The sequence below is a fragment of the Diplotaxodon limnothrissa genome, linkage group LG17 (genome assembly GCF_057381915.1).
Source record: "Diplotaxodon limnothrissa isolate DT_005_m linkage group LG17, D_limnothrissa_male_GT1.1, whole genome shotgun sequence".
NCBI lineage: Eukaryota > Metazoa > Chordata > Actinopteri > Cichliformes > Cichlidae > Diplotaxodon > Diplotaxodon limnothrissa.
Genome location: NC_140612.1, coordinates 17,013,321 through 17,032,991, shown reverse-complemented (window position 1 = coordinate 17,032,991; position 19,671 = coordinate 17,013,321). Strand labels below are relative to the sequence as shown.

The 19,671-nt window shown below is 39.9% G+C and overlaps 2 protein-coding genes across 3 annotated transcripts in view; both read left to right on the top strand.

Moving 5' to 3' along the window:
• The first annotated feature begins 1,267 nt into the window (after positions 1-1,267).
• On the top strand, positions 1,268-6,983 carry commd2 (COMM domain containing 2). The gene is made up of 6 exons (XM_085376058.1): positions 1,268-1,414; positions 3,872-3,949; positions 4,505-4,587; positions 4,852-4,926; positions 5,105-5,203; positions 6,510-6,983. Exons 1-6 carry the CDS (start codon positions 1,348-1,350, stop codon positions 6,714-6,716), a joined length of 609 nt encoding a protein of 202 aa, XP_085232184.1. The 5' UTR covers positions 1,268-1,347; the 3' UTR covers positions 6,717-6,983.
• Positions 6,984-7,323: 340 nt separating this feature from the next.
• trappc8 (trafficking protein particle complex subunit 8) overlaps positions 7,324-19,671 on the top strand; it is a 30,142-nt gene continuing 17,794 nt past the window's right edge. The window contains exons 1-14 of one of the 2 annotated variants that reach the window (XM_085375866.1): positions 7,324-7,614; positions 8,760-8,969; positions 9,310-9,393; positions 10,710-10,799; positions 11,012-11,186; positions 11,393-11,546; positions 11,872-11,968; positions 12,553-12,809; positions 13,104-13,219; positions 13,320-13,470; positions 15,679-15,779; positions 17,791-17,896; positions 18,013-18,144; positions 19,323-19,547. In XM_085375866.1, coding sequence (XP_085231992.1) covers positions 7,458-7,614; positions 8,760-8,969; positions 9,310-9,393; positions 10,710-10,799; positions 11,012-11,186; positions 11,393-11,546; positions 11,872-11,968; positions 12,553-12,809; positions 13,104-13,219; positions 13,320-13,470; positions 15,679-15,779; positions 17,791-17,896; positions 18,013-18,144; positions 19,323-19,547 — 2,055 coding nt within the window. In that variant the 5' untranslated portion in view covers positions 7,324-7,457. The remainder of the gene's footprint in view (positions 7,615-8,759; positions 8,970-9,309; positions 9,394-10,709; positions 10,800-11,011; positions 11,187-11,392; positions 11,547-11,871; positions 11,969-12,552; positions 12,810-13,103; positions 13,220-13,319; positions 13,471-15,678; positions 15,780-17,790; positions 17,897-18,012; positions 18,145-19,322; positions 19,548-19,671) is intronic. The other variant, XM_085375865.1, reaches the window with a different exon arrangement.

Genomic DNA, 19,671 nt, shown 5'->3' with positions numbered 1-19,671 from the left:
TTTTATCATTCCCACTTTTACATGATACAGTTGTGAGAACTCTTTGTCCCTCCTTCCAGGCCAACTGCAGACTTCCAGTCTGATACAGGACATACGCACACACATGCAACCATCTACACTGACAACAGACACACACGCACAGCTCCAAACGCCTTCAACTGCTTATCTCCTGCCAGGGTCAGAGGGTAAATCTGCGTGTCTCGCGCTGGACTCTGGCTGCAGGACTGGATGTTGCCGTCTGCCCTCGGCCCACTCACTCAAATAACCACAAGGTAAAGAATGCATTGTAAGTGAGAATGTAAAAACCACACAATCAGAATCCACACATGAGCTCATTAACATGGAGGAATGCCATTTATTTTTCATTTCAAAAAATTTCTTTAAAGATAAATATTTAATAATTATGTGAACAGTGTCACACTTGCCAACACTGTTCTGTTACATTAGTGCTGAGATGCTACAAATAAATGTAAAAGTAAGAAAAGCTTGATGTGTGCTCCTTATAATTTTAGGAATCATATTTTGGAATCATATGATGAAGCAACCTTGTATGGGACAGCTCACACAGCATAAGTATGACAATGAGAAGAGTTTGAAATAATACTGAAAATTAGGCCGGAGGATTAGGTGTAGCAATTAAGCCCGACAGTATTGTCAAGAGAGCTGAAAAAAAAAGAAGCTTGGAGATGGAACAGTAGCTTAAGTACTAAGAGATGCAAGTCTGCTGATCGCAGTTAAAACGGAAGAGCAGAAAAAGTATTAAATGCTGAGAGTTTCTGCAAAAAGTGTAGAGAGAGAGGGGAAAATATTGCTCAAGTTTAAACTGGTGCAGGGACTAATCACAGGTGTCCTAGTAGATCTAGAAAGAAATCAGACAAAGTATTTCTGGCAGCGAGGTCAGGAGGATTAAAAGACTGTTGAGAACAGTCAAGAGGGGAAGAGTTGACAGTGTGTCTGTAATGCTAGAATTTTAAGAACCAGTTCTTCTAGATAGAGTTAAGATAGGGTGCATGCGCTTTCCAGTAAGGCCGTATATGCCTGCTCCTCTCAGGTGCTATAAATGCCGGTGGTATGCAGTGTACTCGAGTAGTGAGTAGTGAGACTAATTTGTTTGGGACTTATTGATTTATATATATATTTAATATATATATAATTTTTTTTATTTACGTTTAAGTCCACACTCCACACCAGGTGGTGGCGGTAATGCGCCATTTTGCTGTTTGACAACAGTCAATAAATAAAAAATAAAAGAAGAAAAAGACACCAAAGAAGAAATAAAACGGATCGTTTTCCGGATACATATGTCTATTATTTGTCGGGGGTTTGAAGTGGAAACCTTTGGTCAGTATGCTGCTGGTTTTGTCTGAGGAACATAAAGAACATCTGTCGTTCCTGCCGCAGGTTGACGCCGCAGGTTAGTAACTAGCGTGAGGGAGGATAGGAGGTGCAGAGGATCAGGGCTGCATACTACTAAGCTCGTTCTGCATATCCAGGATATCCTTCTGTTATCTAGATACACTTATCCTGACATTCACGTTTAGGATAAATGGTCACACGAAGTTGGTTACCAGCTCGCTGAGTTAACCCAGGGTTTTCCCTGCGCGTTTATATGAAAGGCGTGTTGTTGGCAGCATCGGGGTGGTCATATGACTCTTCTACCACAGAAAATGATCCCTACGAGTTCCACCTGGTTCAGGTTCACTGGCATCGGCAGATTCATGTTCACCGAATGGTCGTCTCTGTCTGCCAGTGTCTCATCATGCAGTTAAACAACATTAAAGACCTCAGCAAAAAGGTCTCCATTTCCAGCTGGTGCAAATGGTAAACACTGAGCAGCAGATCAGTCAGAAGCAGGCCATAAGTTTAAGGAACCGGGCTGAAATAATCTCAGTAATAATAATCTCAGTGCCATAAACCCATTTATTGAATAAACGTATAATAAAATATTACACTTACCCAGCAGTGGCTATGTTTGCATATTCTCCATAACACTGGGATTAATTATTTAAAGATGATATGCTTTTCACAATAACCATCTACTGTCTGTGACCAGTAAACCTGGGTGGGTTTCCTGAATATGTTTGCATCTTGAGAGGATGATATTCAGTCTTTTGAGCAAGGGAACTATATTACTAAGGTGCACAGCTACCTGTCCAAATGATAAGTTTCATTAAATCTATTTCTTTCTAATGCAAATTGGCCAAATCCTCATCAAAGCAACAGGTTTGCTTATAAAGTCAAATGAAGTTATCTCAGTGTCCATCGCTCCCTCCTTTTAAATCCCATTTGCCATTTATCCCAGGTCAGTCACTGTGAGGGTAAACACAAGCTGCAGTAGGTCTGTGCTGGGGAAATGAGCTACATTTGTTATTTTGTGCAGAATATTACAGTGACATTATGGTATATTGCGGGTTTCCTGAATTAGCAGCAGCTGTTGACAGCTGACTGCTGAACGGGATGTGTGCAGGGAAACTCGAGGGACCGTCGAGCTGGTCGTTGGTGTCGTGAGGAAAATGTGGGCTTGTTTTTTATTTTACAAAAAGACAGATGTACCTGGAACACCACCTAATCAAGAGATGATACTAAATGGTTGTGAAAATATCTAAAGAACATAAAAATATACAAGTAAAAGGCAAGGAGAGTGGAAATCTCTTCAGTTTGCTGCAGATCAAAGTAACATTAACCTGACTGATTGAACAGGTATCTGTAATGTATGTTCCGTGTGTCCAGGAATGTGAGACTCAGCAGGAGATTAGAATCAAGTAAAACTAAATTTATGCATTTTTTCAAATCACAGAAATAATATCCAAACATTCCTGTGACAATGCAAAGCACAGTTTGTACTTTAGTGGTTTTAGTAAGGTACAGCAACTTGCATTTATACCATGTATTCCCCCCAGGAGAGAAGCTGTATTACACTTGTCTATGTGTCTACATCAATTTAATAAAATGTTATAAATTTGTTGTAAAGTGGTTTGCAAACAGAAAGCAAACAGAAAAAAAATTGAGCAACAAAAAATTTGATTTTTTTTTTTAAATATTTGCTCATCAGGGATACACAAAGACATTACACAGTGTAAAAAAAAACACTTGAGACCTTCCTACTGTCTGCACACAGGGGTCTGAGGGATATTCCAAGAATGGTGATGCTATTTCCTGGAGAACTGATTGGTCAAAGGGCAGTGATTTCATATTTGTTGATCTGTGTTCTGCGAACTTAACCTGCTTCAGAGCAGGTTAAGTTCGCAGAATAGTCTAGTATCTAGTATAGTCTAGTATACTAGTGTGTCTAGTATCTCTGTCTGCATGGGTACTCTCCAGGTACACCAGCCAAGTCCAAAGTTTCCCTGTGACAGACTGCTTGTCTGTTACTCTGTGTTAGTCTTGTGATGTGTGTGACCTGTCTCTTGCTCCCTCGTGGCCCTGAGTTGGATAAGTGGAAGAGAATGAATGCAACAATCTTAACAGAGTAAACCTCAGCGGCCGAATGGAACTAAGAACATTTAAGTTCTGTAATTAAATACAAATTGTGTCTACGTGGAGTATCTCCATTTGATTCAGTCTAACACTTTTTTACTTCAGTAAATCATAAAGCAAACGTTGTGCTGTTTATCACACTACAGCAATCTGAGAACTTTAGGATTACACTTTTATGTCCAATGAAAGCCGGCATACAGGCTTTAAATGATCTTCTTCCTCATTTCCTCTGGAATTTGGGGGATTTTACCTTTGTTAGCCTGAGTCCTGTGTGTCAATGCTATCGTTCTGAGAAGAATCAATTTAAATTATTGATGCCGAAACACAGTTGGCTATGAGTTATCTATATATCATTTGTGATAATGATGCATTTATGTTTTTTTAACTTCCTCAGTGGTGGGAGAGTTTGGACGCATAGCGCTGGAGTTTCTAAGAAGAGGAGCTAGTCCAAAGGTCTATGAGGGAGCAGCTAGTAAGACTCATCTTTTAGTGCTTCTTTTCAAGCTTATGTGACTTCTGTGGCTCATTGGTGCATAGTATTTGTTTATCAGGTTTGTTTTACTGCAGCAATCTCACACTGCCTTTTCTGAAATTCATATTAAATTGTTACATTATTTAGTATACCTTTTTAAGTAAGTACAACAATCATGCTAATATTGTTTCAAATATTTAGTCTGCCTTTTAGTCCATTTAAGGATTCAAATCTAATGTAATGAGTTTGAGTGATGAGTTTCCCTATTCTTGGTTACATGAATAGGGAAACATTGCTGGTTTGGGTCCCTTCATTAGGAAATTGAAGGACAGATCATAGAGTCTTTAAGATGGTACAAGTCTGCTCTGGTGCTGGGATAATACAGTTGTAGTTTATGTGTTGTCTAACCAGTTTATTATAAGGTAATAAGAGTTTAATTTCATTACTGTGACTGCTAAATAGAACAGGACTTTGTTACAGCGTTGATACATAAAATAATTACTTGTGCACTGCCTCTTTTAACTAAGTTTATGATTCATGCCGTTATGGTTGCAGGGAAACTCTGTGTTCCTGTAGAAATGGTACAACATGGAGTGGAAGGCCTGATGTTCCTGATGACAGAGAGCTCCAAACACATGGTGAGGAATACTTACTCCTCACACCTTGGATCAGTGAACATAGATGAATGTGCTGTTTATCCCTGAATGCTGTGATTTGAATGCTCTTTTTTTTCCCCCATGACGTCCATGTCCCATATTTAGTGTGTCATTTTCTTGATTTCTGCCCTGCATCATCATGAAATACTTAAACACTAGAAATATTTCACCAGCTAAGACAAAAACTGTAAACAAATGTGAGCTCTTCCAAGAGTCACAGCTGTCTCTTTCTCTCTCTCTCTGTAGATATCTGAAGTGGATTTCCTTGATTCAGTGTTGGTTTTGGGCTTTAGCGAAGAGCTTAACCAGATGCTCTTACAGGTGGCTTTTAAACAGTTTTATTTAACTGACTTTGTTTAAACAATGTGTACTTGATTTAAATACTGTATAGTCTAAGTTTTAGTTTTGTTTGTTGAAGTTTTGTTTAAGCGGTACATTGTTTATCTAAGCAGTGTGTCTGTCAGGATGTTGACTGGATCACTTTTCTCTTTTGGTACAGCTCTACTTGCAGCACCACAGTCAGATTCGCAGCATCCTGAGTCATCTGCCGTCCAGTATGCCTGCCTACCACAACCTGGAATGGAGACTTGATGTCCAGGTGTATTGTTTCTAGATCATTTTATTGTTTGACTGTTGTGGTACATAAAGTGGGAAATACAGGATAGTACTTATGTGCAATTGTTGCATATCACACTCAACTCTGTAGTCTTTTTTTATTTGTATGTGTGTTTTTAATGTATTGGATGTTAAATGTTTCCTGAACTCATGGATTAAGACACTTTACTTAGCTTGAAGGATAAAATTATATTGAAGGGTATACAGGGTATACAGTTTCCCCTGGTCCTCACACTAATATTGTCCAGTCTGGTTTCCATCATCTGACCTTGTGATGTATGGTTTTATATCAGGTGATCATTATTAGGTGACACTGTAAGCTTGCAGGTGTGTAGTGATGTGCGGGTCGATATCGAAATATCGATTCCTCCGATACCAATAATTTATGTTCTAGAATCGATTCTCATATTAAAATATCGATATTTTAGTACTTTGGGGTAAATTGGTAGTTTTTCCATTAACAGTTACACAGTGGAAAGAAACTATCATTCGGATCGTCTAAATTGGAAGGAACTACTTCCTCTTACGTATTTCATAGTCATATGCCAAATACGGCTGCATAAATGTGTTACGGCCCCTGGCGTGCGCACTCACAACAATGGCTGGGCGTAAATGAAGTGACGTGTGAACGTATTTTACTTCCACAAACAGCCAAGACGCGGTTTGCGATACATGTGGCAGGACAGTGAGGTGTTGTGGCAGCACCGCTAACCTCGTCAAACACCTCAGAGTAAATCATATCACAGAATATGATGAGCTATGTTGAGGCGAACTGAAGAGGAGGAGAAGGACATGTGCTGCTAGGGCAAGACAGACGTCTCTCGCGGAGGCCTTTAGTGCTGCAGGCAGGCACCGTGTTCAATTAGCGCACAGCTTTAGGTTTTTTCATTTCTATATGATAATTCTGCATCATTCAGCAATAAGAACAAGTAGTCAGATGTCCTGTAAGCACTATGAAGCTCTATTATTATATTATTATTACAATTACATAATACAGTTATATATTGTATTATGAAATACAATGAAACACTAAGTTTTTGTACAGAGTATCGGTATCGGATCAGTATCGTCGATACCACCCTGAATTTTACTTGGTATCGGATCGAAAAGGAAATCAGTGGTATCACACATCACTGCAGGTGTGTAATGCAGAACAGAGATTTGCACTGTAATCTGAGCTACATAGACTGATTTCTGTCAGTAAGCAGTATTACTAATATTCAGTTTTCAACTATTTTCCCGCTCTTTGTCTGACTATCTTATTGTGTTTTTTCTGCTTTTTCTGTCAGTTGGCCAGACGTTCAGTCCGCCAGCAGTTGATTCCTATGCTTACAATGCGTGTCCACCTAACCAGAAGTGATGGCCACAGTGATTACAACTCCAGGATTCTCCAGACAGATCCCAGCACCCTTCTGCACCTCATCTCCACACTGGAGGCTGCTCTGGCTGCCATGAAAACCAGTCATGCTCGTCGCATATTACGGAACATCAAATAATCCCTCTGTACAACGTGTGCCTTCTCTCACTTGCAGCCTTTATACCTGGGAAACATTAAGTAGTGTCTGTATTGTGCAGGGCAGAATGTCACCTTTCTTTGGACCTGGATGTTAAGGCTATATTTTTTTACTGGCAGTGTTTTTTTTATGCCAAGTTGTGATGTATGGATTGTACAGAAAGTTACTACAGTGCTGGTGATACTGAATTAAAGTGTAAGATACAGTTGAAACTTTATTTTTGTGGTTTGTGACGGCCCTGCTAAGGCAGACTGGAATATTATATAGAAGACTGTCATGACGCAAATGCAAATAGACAGCTCGCGCATTCAAAGAAAACTATGTGATGTGTTAATAAATTAATTTTTTTATACTGCAGGGTTGTAATGGTTTAATAAGTATATCGATGATTTGCTAACCGCGTGATGGTACATAAATCATAGATAAAAGTCGGGAAATGTTCAACGTTTTTCTCCATCAAGTCTTGCTACCCGGGCCAGAACTTCAGGCTCTGGAAGTTCTAGAGCAGGGTCTAGACCGCTACCGAACAAATGGAACGGAAAAGGAAGTGACGTATTCCAGAATCACCTGACTGTCGGCCCTTCACAGGAAGAAGGCTGGCGTATTCAACATGGCTGCGGTCTTCTGACATAGGAGTTGTCTAAAGTAATGCTATAGCCCGGCTTTCTTGATAGTACACTTGACTCCGTTCATTGTGTTAAATAGTTTTGACTCTGCTTCGACATGGCCCAGTGTGTCCAGTCTGTACAGGAGTTCGTTCAGGACTCGTTTGTCCCGATGGTGGCCGTCTTGTGCAGTGAAGAAGCTGAGAGAGTGACTCGCAAAAACAACCTAAATTTTGCGGAGCTGCTGAGGCCTTTTTGCAGACTTACGTCTGAAGGTATGAACAACTATTCAAAACACACCCTCAGTCCCGTTTTCAGCTTCGTAGCTGGTAAAAATGAGTAAAAGTTGCTTAGGAAAATAATGAGGAAAGATGTTTTGCTGCTCGAGGGGCTACGACTGTCGTTAGCTCCTCGCTAGCAGACGCTTAGCAGTTTGGCTCGTGATTAAGCAGCTATGCCGATCGCCCTGCTTGTTGACATGCGAGTGCAAAGTGACCCGAGCTGGAAAAAATAGCATTTGGTCTTCTAGGACAGCGTTTCAGTCAGCAGCTGAACAGTTCTGTTGGTGGTGGTTTATTAGACTCAGCACATAGTAAACAAGCTAACAGACTTTACTTGGAGCACGCAGCAATTGTGTTAGTTGTCATGTTCAGTACAAGCGACGATGCAGCTAAATGTGTTTAAGCTAAAGCTACATATTAAGTTTTTTGATATACATTAACATTCTTACTAATGTATAAACGAAATCTACAGGATATATACATTTTGTTTGATTTTTACACTTGGGTAATGTAAAATCCGTGAAACTATACGATAGCAGTTTAAATTGTATAGCTGAGTAAATATTAAAGATATGCCTCATTGAGTTTTTCACAGTCAACAATCAGTTACGTGCCATTACCAGGTTTGCTGTGTCTCTCAGCACAGTCTCGAGGGCAGGAGGAGATTCCAGGAGACAGGCAATTATCAGGGGAAGTTTTCAGCAGCAAAACAGTGGAAGGGAGATTGATGGAAACGTATAAGGCTGTGTCTTTGATATACCTTAGTAATCATTGCTGTAGTAATAATTTTTGATAAATTTTCACATTGCACTACTCTGAAATTAGTGCTTCCAAATTAATACATGTCACACAAAAAAATATAAAGCAACACTTTTTAATCTAAATTATAACATCAGTTCAGGTAATCTTGTGGGATATCGCTCTTGTCAGTTAAGCAGCAGACGAGCTATTGATTTCAATTCAGTATTTATTTAGTGCTATTGCTATTTACCTGTTTGCTACGGTTGAGAGATTTTGCGCTGCATTCCATTTATGCATATTTCTTATAAAGGGGACACTTCTCCATCAGTGACATTTTTATGCATATTTTCTGATACTGTTTGAGTGCCATGCTGTGACTTACTCTTTTTTTCTTCTAGGTCACATCCGAGATCCCAGCAATCAACTGCAGGTTGTGAAAAACCTGCGTATCTGTGTCAACAATTTAGTGACAAGTCCAACAACAACATCTACGTCCCTGAGCCCTGCTCAGCGTCAGCTACTCAGTGATGTGGTGTCATCCTGCCAGCCCCAAGAAAGTGCTGTGACTAATGTGGTTATGGCAGGAGATTATGAGCTCAATTTCAGTGGTAAGGACTAATGCTTGATTGGAACGTGTTGATAAAATGTTAGCAATAGAAAAATATAATCATTATTATTATTATGGTAATCCACTATATTTGGCTGGATAGTCAGTTATGGACAATAAGTGATCAATTTCAAATTTTTGATATTTCTTATGAGCTTAGATGCAGTTTTGTGTGTGTAACTGTCCAGATCCATGATTAGAAATAACTGTGCACCACAGATGTGTCTCAGAGCTCACTTCTCCTAGGTGTCGTTGATATGTTGACTTCACAGCTCAGTAATGAAAAAAGTACATCAAAGCATAACTGTACTCTATGCTTACTCTGTGCTTCAACCTACTAGATGACTGTGTTAAAGCTAGCACCCCCTGGTACAGTGTCTGGAGAGAAACACTGTTGGAAATCAAAACCTCCAAGTACAGCTCAGGTATCACTATCTGCTAGCCCATGCGTGGATCGCTATAGATCTATAAGATGTGTCACACCTGTTTTGGTCCTTACCTTCCAGTTCCCTGCAGTGTTAATTTTGACAGAACATTTTTACTTAATTCTAGTCATAGTCTATTAACTAAAATGTAATTTAGTTTTAGTTGTAATTTAGGCATCTACATTTTTGTAGTTTTAGTCTAGTTTTAGTTGACAAAAAACTGATTAAGTTAGACAAAATTTAAAGTATATGTTCTTGTTTTTACTAGTGACAGTCGCTCTAAATGATTTACAAAGATTATTATTTCCTTATTATTTCAAATGCGTGTTCATGTGTGTACTGTTTTTTTCTCCCAAGCTTTCACAATTGTTCACAAGAAATGGGAGGTAGCTGAAGTAAAAGAGTTGCGGAGCACCGCCTCGTACCGTTTGTCCAGGGCAGATTAAACTCGAGAATGAAAACTGATAACATGGGTACAAAAGAAAATCTCAGATGAGTTTTAATCTCAGTTACCTTGACCTCAGGGCCACCTGAGAAAGAAGTCACAGAGGATTTTTGAAATAACATAGGTGTGTCTGCTAGGAGACTGAGGGGTACCACTGGATGCAGCCAGTTATTTTATACATAAATTAAGAATGCCGGGATTATAAAACTGTATCAGTGACTAGTTATTTTAGACATTATGGCAGATTAAAAAAAAACTTACATGTACTACTTAATCACACTCATCACATAAGTGTAAAAGTAGGATTTGTGGTTAGTTAAATTTTCAGATGAGGAAGTGTAGACTTTTTTTTTCTAGATCAAACAGTGAGTGAATTAAGGATATTTTGGTCAAACGCATATTTCATGGCCTAATTTGAGTGAATTTGTAACCTGAGTAAGTATAATTCTTGTTATTTACATTTGAGTCCTGTGTAAATGATCTTTTAATGTATGTCAGCTATGAAGTTCTAATAATTAGGACTGAAATATCACCTCACATGATGGTTTTACTGGTACATGTGGTAAAGGAATGTCATGTTCCACATTGGAGTTGTGTGATTAATCCACTGTTAATCCGGTGCTCTTTATGTGCATCATCAAAACACCAGATGAAGGAATAAATTGTTCCAGCGATTCTTAAGTCTTAAGGCCAAGACTCACTGAAGCTGCTGTGTTGACAAGACATTTTATCTTTAGTTTATCGTCCATATTTTTCAAAGAAAAACATTCAAAAGTGGTTATCTTTTAATCTACATGTAGTATTAGAAACTACCTCATTTTTCTGGCTTTTTTTAAGTCTTTTGTCTATTTTGTCTTTTTTCTATTTCAAGTAACCACGCCCTGGTTTGAAGCCTACAGGGAGAACTTCCTGCAGTCAATGCCTGCCTCTGACCACGAGTTCCTCAATCATTACCTTGCTTGTATCCTTTTAACAGCACACAGATCTGACCAGTGGTCAACATTCTGTCGTCAGCTTTTTTTTTTAAATAGAAGAGCTGACAAACTGGAATTTAGGATCTTTAAAAAAAAATTTCCTCCTTTGTATGCTTGTGCTTTCTGTTATCGTATTATTAATAGTAGTATCCTTATATGTAGTCTATTTATTGTTGTATCCTTCACATGGTTCTGGCAGGCCTGCTAGTGGTATCATCCACTGAGGCAGTCCCTGTGGAGCAGTTCCTCAAGCTTTCTCAGGAGCAGCACAGAATTCAGCACAGTGGAGAATACACTAATCCCAAGTGGTTTATTCCTAACACACTCAAGTACTATGTCTTGCTACATGACATGTGTGAAGGGGATGAACAAAGGTACTAAAAGAAACATACAGTTCCTTTAAAATTCATCGACCACATTTTGATCATCTTTCATAGTGAAACTACTCCAGAACTTACAATGTCAAATGTTTAAAAATAAGTCAACTATATGTAATAACTTTAAATAACTGTTGAATTCATTATGCTCTAGTAAGTGTAAGCTGTTTTGTTCTAAAGTAGTATTCTCCCTGTATCTCCAGGGCAGATGTAGTTTATGAGGATATGAAACAGAAGTATGGTTCTCAGGGCTGCTATCTGTTGAAAATGAACTCCCGCACCTTCTCAGCTAATGTGGATGAACAGATTCCAGATCCCTGGAGTCAATACTTGCACAAGAATAATCTTCATAACCAGGTAAACATTGCAAACTCCTCCACATGCACTGGCTGTTTTAAATATTCCTGCAACAACTAGTGCCGGTGGACACGATTCTGCAGAAGGAAAAGTTTGTCGATGGCAGGGAAAGTTTGTTGGGTAGACTACAAACCAAAAGAATACAGTAAAAGCACAGGTTTTATGTGTGTGTTTGTCAGTTCACCTTGAGGGGTAGTTGTGACTGAATTGTGGACAGCCCAGTCATTAATAGTACTTTGAACTGTTGCAGTTGCCTGATTGTTCAGTTTTGTTCTCTTTTACCAAAGATTTTACTTTAGTTCACATAGTGAACCTGTTTTTGCAGGATGTGTTTGATGATCCAGCTCCAACTGTGAACAGTGCTGCTGTAGAGACCATTATTAGCAGACCTGAAGTAGACGGCAATTATTCAGCTGAGAAAGGTGAGTTAATTTAATACTTCTTTTGTAAACTGACTTGGGGAGATCTTTGCTTCTCTGCTCTTCAGTTACAAATAATCTAAAGGTCACCATTTATTTTATTTTTTTTTTAAATTCAACTTGCTTGGCTATATTGCACTCACAGTAAATTTTATAAATATGACTTCCTTTTTGCAGCTCCATTGTACCGCTTTCCATGTTTTTTTAGTTAGCACTATGTATTCGCTGTGTTGGTCCTGACCAGGTTCTTTGCCAGTCATGCTAGTCTCGATGAGAACTAAACCCTTTTATTTATTTTTGGTGTAATGTTAACAAAGACCATCCTGCCAGTATTCATCAGGCTTATTGTTGACATCTTTGGTGGTTGAATCTTGTAATTTGGCACCAACAGCAAGAGTGAGCAGAAGGGCACCAAATCTGTTTGTAAAGGTTGACTATGCCGTATGTTTTATACTGCTTGAAACACCAGTTTCCACATAATCCTTGCACCAGCAGTAGTTACTTTTCTGGGTGCATAAATAGTGGTACTATTTTATATTATGTAAGGTTATTGTTATGAGTTTATATTTTACACTATTTCCTTGCAGATGAGATGTCCAGTAGCTTGGAAGGGCATCCTCTCCAGTTGGACAGCAGCATGGCAAACCTGCACAACCTCAGTGCTGTACATACGGACCTAAAGAAAGGTGCTAAAGATTCAAACAGCCCAGCCTGTGCTGCAGGTAGCCATGGGGCTTGTCTGACCCTGAACGACCATGATTACATAAGACAGTTTATCCAAGAATTCACCTTCAGAGGTCTACTGCCACACATAGAGAAAACCATCAGACAGCTGAACGATCAGGTACGACTCATTTCTTGACCCTCAACATATTGTTGTTTGTGATTGTGATGTGCTTCAGGCAATGTCAAATTATACTAACTATATTAACTGTTTTAGAGAATGTAGTTTGTTGAGCATTATGCTGAAACAATATGTATACTTCTTTCATATTTCTGCCCTGGAACTGTAAAATTAATCATAATGGCATAATTTGAGTTTATGGCTTGTGAGAGTACACTAGCCATTTCAGTCAATTCTATTGTTTCGCTGACTTCTCCCAGCACTTGGAAACATGATTTGCTTCCCTGTCCACAGCTAGTATCCAGGAAGGGCCTGAGTCGGTCTCTGTTCACTGCAACAAAGAAGTGGTTTGGTGGAGGAAAAGCTCCAGAGAAGAGCATCAGTGAACCAAAGAGCACATGTGGCCTTCTGTAAGCTCATTGCAATGCATTTTATTCTTATAAATGAAGCCCATGCAACACCCTGTATATTGTATGCAATGCCCTTGACCCTTCCCTTCTGTCATACCAGATATCCCCCAGAAGCCCCAGAACTGCAGATCAGGAAGATGGCTGACCTGTGCCTCCTGGTTCAGCACTATGACTTGGCTTACAGCTGTTATCATACTGCCAAGAAGGACTTCCTGTCAGACCAGGCCATGCTGTATGCTGCTGGGGCACTGGTGAGAGCACGCATGTTGATCTGTCTGCAGACCGTGATGATATCAGAACAACTTCTTCTGCCTTTTGTTGTAAAATCTCACTTCAATTAAAACTTTGCAGTGATGGAATATTCTGTTTTGTTAAGTGTCCTAGAGAGCAAAAAGAGTTGTATATGTGACCCACAGTAAACTTTTGAGGGAATAAATCAGAAGGAAGCTTTTGAACTCAGCATTACAATATTAAAAAGTAAATTCAAAGTACTAACAAGTTCTAGTACAAAGTAATACGAGTTCAGAACATTTAGCATTATCTAAAGTCAGCCGTCAGACAAGAGAATTAACCTCGTAATAGACTCTGGAAATGTAACATTATCGGTCTTTTAAAGTGACTACTAGCATTCAGTCATTCAAATTCAGACACTTTTACCTATTATATCCTGTGTATCGCAAACAAAAACACAATAATGATAGAGTGTTACAGTACACATAAATACAGGATTTTCCATACAGAGGTCTAAACTGCTCCTGCTTTTAGTCACTGTAAAGTAATTAGAACATTCACATGCTGTTAAGATTATTAGGTGTACATATCTGATATATTTGCACATTCTTATTTTTCAAGATTACACTCACTACAGTGAGCTGACAGTAGTGTTGTATTACTTATTTAAATGGTACGTAGACTGATTCTTATATAGCGCTTTTCTACTCTCCCGGAGTACTCAAAGCGCTCGAAGTAAAAGATTTTAAACTGTAACACAAAGAATATGCCGCGTATGTCTATGTATGTTGTCAGTCATTTAGGTCATGATAATCTAAGGAGCTTTGAAAGAAAGCAGCTGGACGTCTTTAAGTTTCTTGAAGACATCTCACCTCTCATTCAGTTATACAAACCAAATGGTGGAGAGTCCCAGGAATAAAAAATCCTGGTGGGTGTTGTCTCTCAACAGCGTTGTTGACCCACTGTTGATCATGTGCCTCATCACATGAGTCAAGGTGTGAAAGAAGGCATGCGGGTCATTATCAGCAGAGATTTTCGGGACGTTGCTCACGCTGTGAGGGTTGAGGCGCCTGGGAAGGGATCTCACTGTAGATAGCAGACTCTTGGTGTTGTAAGCCATACCCTCTGTTCAAAGATGGTCGTTTACAGTGGACGTGTTTACTCCTTTTTTAAATCATCTTCAAGAGGAATACACACATATAAAGAAAGCTCGTAAATCAAGTTCTTATCCCAACTGGGCCTTCATCAAATCAGCGTGGATGAACAGGAAAGAAGCTCAGAAACCAACTAGGGAGAAACAGAATAACAAACGCAGCACCGTTGTCATCCATTATCTAGCAGGTTTATCAGAGAAACTCAGGAGAACTTTCTCCAAGCATTACATCTAAGTGCACTTCAGCCCTCACAACACCCTCAGACAAAATTTGTTTCATCCCAAGGACAGAACTCCCAAACACAAACTTAACAACATAGTGTATGCTGCGCAGTGCAGAGTGCTCAGACTTCGACAGGACAAGAATCGGCTGTACATCTGAAGGATTTCACTCTTTTGAGTGGCTTACGATACCAGCTGTCTGCCACCTAGACTGAGATCCTTTCCCAGGCACCTCAACTCCAGTCACATCTTGTGTCAGATGATTTCAGTGGGTCACATGATAGGGTAAGGCAAGATGTCTCAATGGTTTCACCCAAAACCTCTGCTGATAATGATCATGTGCCTCCAAAAAGTTGATTCTGTTCATCTGAATGTAGCATTTTCAGTGGGAGCTTCGTCACTTGGAGCAGCTTGTCATCAAGCATGTTTCTGTACATTGCTTCAGTCTGAGACTGAAGAAGTCACTTGGATGAGTGACTCCCACTCCCACTGAAAATGCTATGTCCAGATGAACAGAATCAACTTTTGGGGATTTACTTACTGGATGAATGTGTATACATCAAGAGCTTGGCTCATGTGATGAGGAACATGATAAATAGTGGGTCAACGACCCTCATGAGTGACAGCTCCAACTAGGGTTTAATTAGATGGCACCATTTGGTTTGTAGAGCTGAAGAAGCGTCCTCGATGAGAGGTGAACGTCTTCAAGAATGAAGTCCACGCGTTGTTTTTCCAAGCTCCTTAGGATATGGTTCTGAATAATGATATTTATTTTGCTCACTTTTATTTTCTATTCTGTTCCTTGTTACCATTACTCTTTATCTTTCATCTATTCATTCTGATTATTTTGTAGGAAATGGCTGCGGTGTCAGCCTTTCTGCAGGGTGGAGCCTCGAGACCTTATCCAGCACACTACATGGACACCGCAATACAAACGTACAGAGATGTCTGCAAGTATGACTGATGACTAACTAATTACATCATCTATTTCTTTCTGGTGTTTTAATTTCAGTGGATAAATTTCAGTTTGGGATTGTGGGAATTTTGCATAATTTACTTGATTCCCACAAATATGTCACTTATGATGCAGGACAATCCAACACACAATTACAGTCCTCTAAAATCTTCATCCTCATGTTGCACTGGTTTGTAATAAGTGGCCAATAACACTACAATGATGAGCCAATGTACAACTAGCACGTTCTATTTTCCCTCTAAACAAGGCAACCCTTTGTTGTTTGAGGAACTCTCACTAGCATATAAAGGCAGGCTTTAAAGATGTGTACTTGAAGGCATGCAAACATGGATTGCAAGAAAAAATGTAAATCTGAATTACCTGTTGTACCTGTTGAAGCAACTTTTACGCTTATAAAATGCTCCCTACACACAACACACACAATATCCCATAATTTAATCATTTAAGATTCATTTCAGGGTCTGGCTGCGCCACTCGAGGACATTTACAGAGTGGACTTGAAAGCCACTCATTAACTACCTGGCTGTGTGCTCAGGGTCACTGATGTCCACAGCGTTCTGGAGCAGCTTATCATCAAGCATGTCTCTGCACGTTGCTTCAGTTCAGTCTTTCCCTCAACACTGACTAGTCTCTCACTTCCTGCTGTCAGAAAACATATATAAGACATGATGCTGCTACTACTATGTAGTAATGTAAAATTTCTCCAGTCAAGTTGCAGAAATATGTGACAGATCAGTGGAAACTTTTTGAGGTGAAAAATGAATTTAATCAGTTTTGGAATGAGGCCATGACATATCAAAATGTGGGAGAAAAAAATGGTTGTGAATACTCCGTAGAGACTGCATGTTATTGTTTTGTTTTTGTGTGTTTTTTAAGACCCCATTATTGAGAAGCTTGTTCTTCTTGTAAACAAGAGGATGGTGCATTTACTGAATTGGTGTTTTCAGTGGGAGATATTTTTCATCACTCCAAGTGACTTCTTCAGTCTCAGCTGACTGCAGGTTTCACCAACCTTATAAACAGTACATTTGCACAATGACTGAAACTAGCACCACTGAATGAGCAATGGGCTGTGAGGTCAGTTTCATGATCATTTAATATGCAAGTTGTCATGACCAACGACCAATGATCATTGATCAATGGCGTTGGGTAACATTCACAGACAATTGGGGAATGGCTGCAATCACAGCATTGTAAGATGGTGAAAGATGTACCCTTAGGTCCCAGAATTCCTCCCTGTCCAGGATGTGTACATCCTCATCACCTGAAAGAGTGTCCACTGGCCTGTAGGTGTGAATAGACTGCGGACTCCTGGCCTGACGAGTTAGCTCTTCCGTGTTGTGCCATCCACTTAGCCAGAGGTTATTTGGTTTCCCCGATGAATAAATCATTGCAATCCTCCTGAGACTTAACAGTTGGGTTCATCCTGTCATCTCTTACGAACTACATCCACTGCTTCAGTGACTGGAACAGTGAAGTGGAAACAGTGGAAAGTGAAGAGAGCTGTAACATAATATAAGAACATTGTTTCTTCTGCCTCCATAGTGTCATTATCTCTTGTTCTCAAAATCCAAGGTCTTCTGGATGCGGTGTTTATAGCCAGAAACTTTCAGATGTTGTAGGTCACAGGTGTCGGACTCCAGGCCTCGAGGGCCGGTGTCCTGCAGGTTTTAGATGTGTCCTTGATCCAACACAGTTGATTTAAATGCCTAAATTACCTCCTCAATATGTCTTGGGGTTCTCCAGAAGGCTGGTAATGAACTAATTATTTGATTCAGGTGTGTTGACCCAGGGTGATATCTAAAACCCTGGAGTTCGACACACCTGTGTGATCGAGTTGATCATACAGACAATTGGTCTTTTTAGGATTTTGTTTAATATGTGACATAATGTACAGAGATGGTGTACAAACAGAGGGGTACCAGCATCTGAACTGGAACTGTTAGCATCTCTTCTCCTGATGGTATATTTCCCCACATCTCTTTACAGGAACATGGTGCTGGCTGAGCGCTGTGCTCTACTCAGTGCTGAAATACTCAAGAGTCAGGGAAAATACTCAGAAGCTGCCACTCTTCTCATTAAAATGACCAGTGAGGTAAGGAAACTATTATTTTGAAATCAGCTTGGGGTGCAGTTATTAAGAAGACTGTATTAAATTAGACTGCATTAGAATTCTGCTTGAAACTTAATAGAGGTTTTTAATTATTGCAGGACTCTGATTTACGGAGTGCCTTGCTGCTGGAGCAGGCTGCCCACTGCTTCATTAATATGCGAAACCCTATGGTGCGCAAATTTGCCTTCCATATGATTCTGTCTGGTCATCGTTTCAGCAAAGCAGGACAGGTGAGTCTTTTCTGCCATTTTTGATCTATCCTTCCATTTTACACCTGCATTGTATTGTGATGTAAAAATGTTCCCTTTTACAACTTTTATTTAATAGACTTTATTGACTTATGGGCAGGACTGAACTTAACAACATAAACAAACAAGCTTTATTCGTCACATACACAATCAGAGTACAACATGCAGTGAAATGTTTTGTGTCCGAGCTGTGGACAGGCTGCAGACGTCCATTTGTGATCCTTGTAATCAATCATGTGCGTGTGAAGTTCTTTTCTAGTGTTGCATATATACATAAACATATAAATACAAGCACATGCATACAGTTCACTATAGATTTATGATCAGAACTAGGCATCATTTCACTTTTGTTTAAAAAACAAAAAACAAAATGTAAAAGTATCCACACTACTCCGGGTCTGGGACGAGTTCCTGCCCCAGGTGGGGAAGTTTAAGTATCTTGAAGTCTTGTTCATGAGTGCAGGGAGAGGGGAGCAGGAAATCAACAAACGGATTGGTGCTGCAGCTGCAGTGATGCGGACACCGTACCGGTCCTTTGTGGTAAAAAGAAAGCCGAGCATAAAAGCAAAGCTCTCGGTTTCCTGCTAAATCCATGTCCCTACACCTATGGTCACGAGCTTTGGTAGTGACCAAAAGGATAAGATCGTGGATACAAGTGGCGAAAATGAGCTGTGGCTGGCCTCTCCCTTAGAAATGGGTGAGGAGTTTGGCCATTCAAGAGGGGCTCAGAGTAGACCCGCTGCTCCTCAACATTGGATGGAGCCAGTTGATGTAGTTCAGGCATCTGATAAGGATGCCTCCTGTGTGCCTTCTGGATGAGGTGTCCCACTGGGAGGAGGCCCCGGGGCAGACGCAGAACACGCTGGAGAGAAAATGTATCTCTCGACTGGCCTGGGAACGCCTTTGTGTTCCCCCAGACAAGCTGGAGGAGGTGGCTGTGGAGTAATAAGTCTGGGCTTATCTGCTTATTCTGCTGCCCCTATATTTAATGTTTTTTATACACCGTTATCGTGATAAAGTGTGTAGTCCAGCAGTAGATAATAAATGGCCTCATGCTAACAGCAATCATCTCATCTCCTCTAGTGTTTTCCGTCTTCTATATATTTATATCCTCATGTTGTCCTTCTGTCTCCCATCCTTTTTGCTGTTTCATAATGTAGAGGAGGCACGCACTACGGTGTTACTGCCAAGCCATGCAGGTGTATAAGGAGAGAGGGTGGTCTTTGGCAGAAGATCACATCAACTTTACAATTGGGCGTCAGTCCTTCACACTTCGCCAACCAGAGGAGGCTGTAACAGCTTTCAGACAGATCCTGATCAATGACAGCAGACAGACGGCTAAACAGCAGGGCGCCTTTCTGAGAGAGTACCTCTATGTTTACAAGGTAATGTAAAAAAAAAAAAATTCTATGATTTTTGTCCCGTTTTATTTTCAAAATACATACTATCAATGTCCACTTTTTGCTGGGATACCACAATATTGTGTCCAGCCTTATTTTTCCTTCCTAA

What these genes read in the sequence shown, in the direction of transcription:
- commd2 (XM_085376058.1), top strand. Translation starts at nt 1,348, where the DNA reads ATGCTGCTGGTTTTGTCTGAGGAACATAAAGAACATCTGTCGTTCCTG. An exon ending in GGTCTATGAGGGAGCAGCTA is followed by an intron (nt 3,950 to 4,504) that starts GTAAGACTCATC and finishes TTATGGTTGCAG; the next exon opens with GGAAACTCTGTGTTCCTGTA. An exon ending in TTAACCAGATGCTCTTACAG is followed by an intron (nt 4,927 to 5,104) that starts GTGGCTTTTAAA and finishes CTTTTGGTACAG; the next exon opens with CTCTACTTGCAGCACCACAG.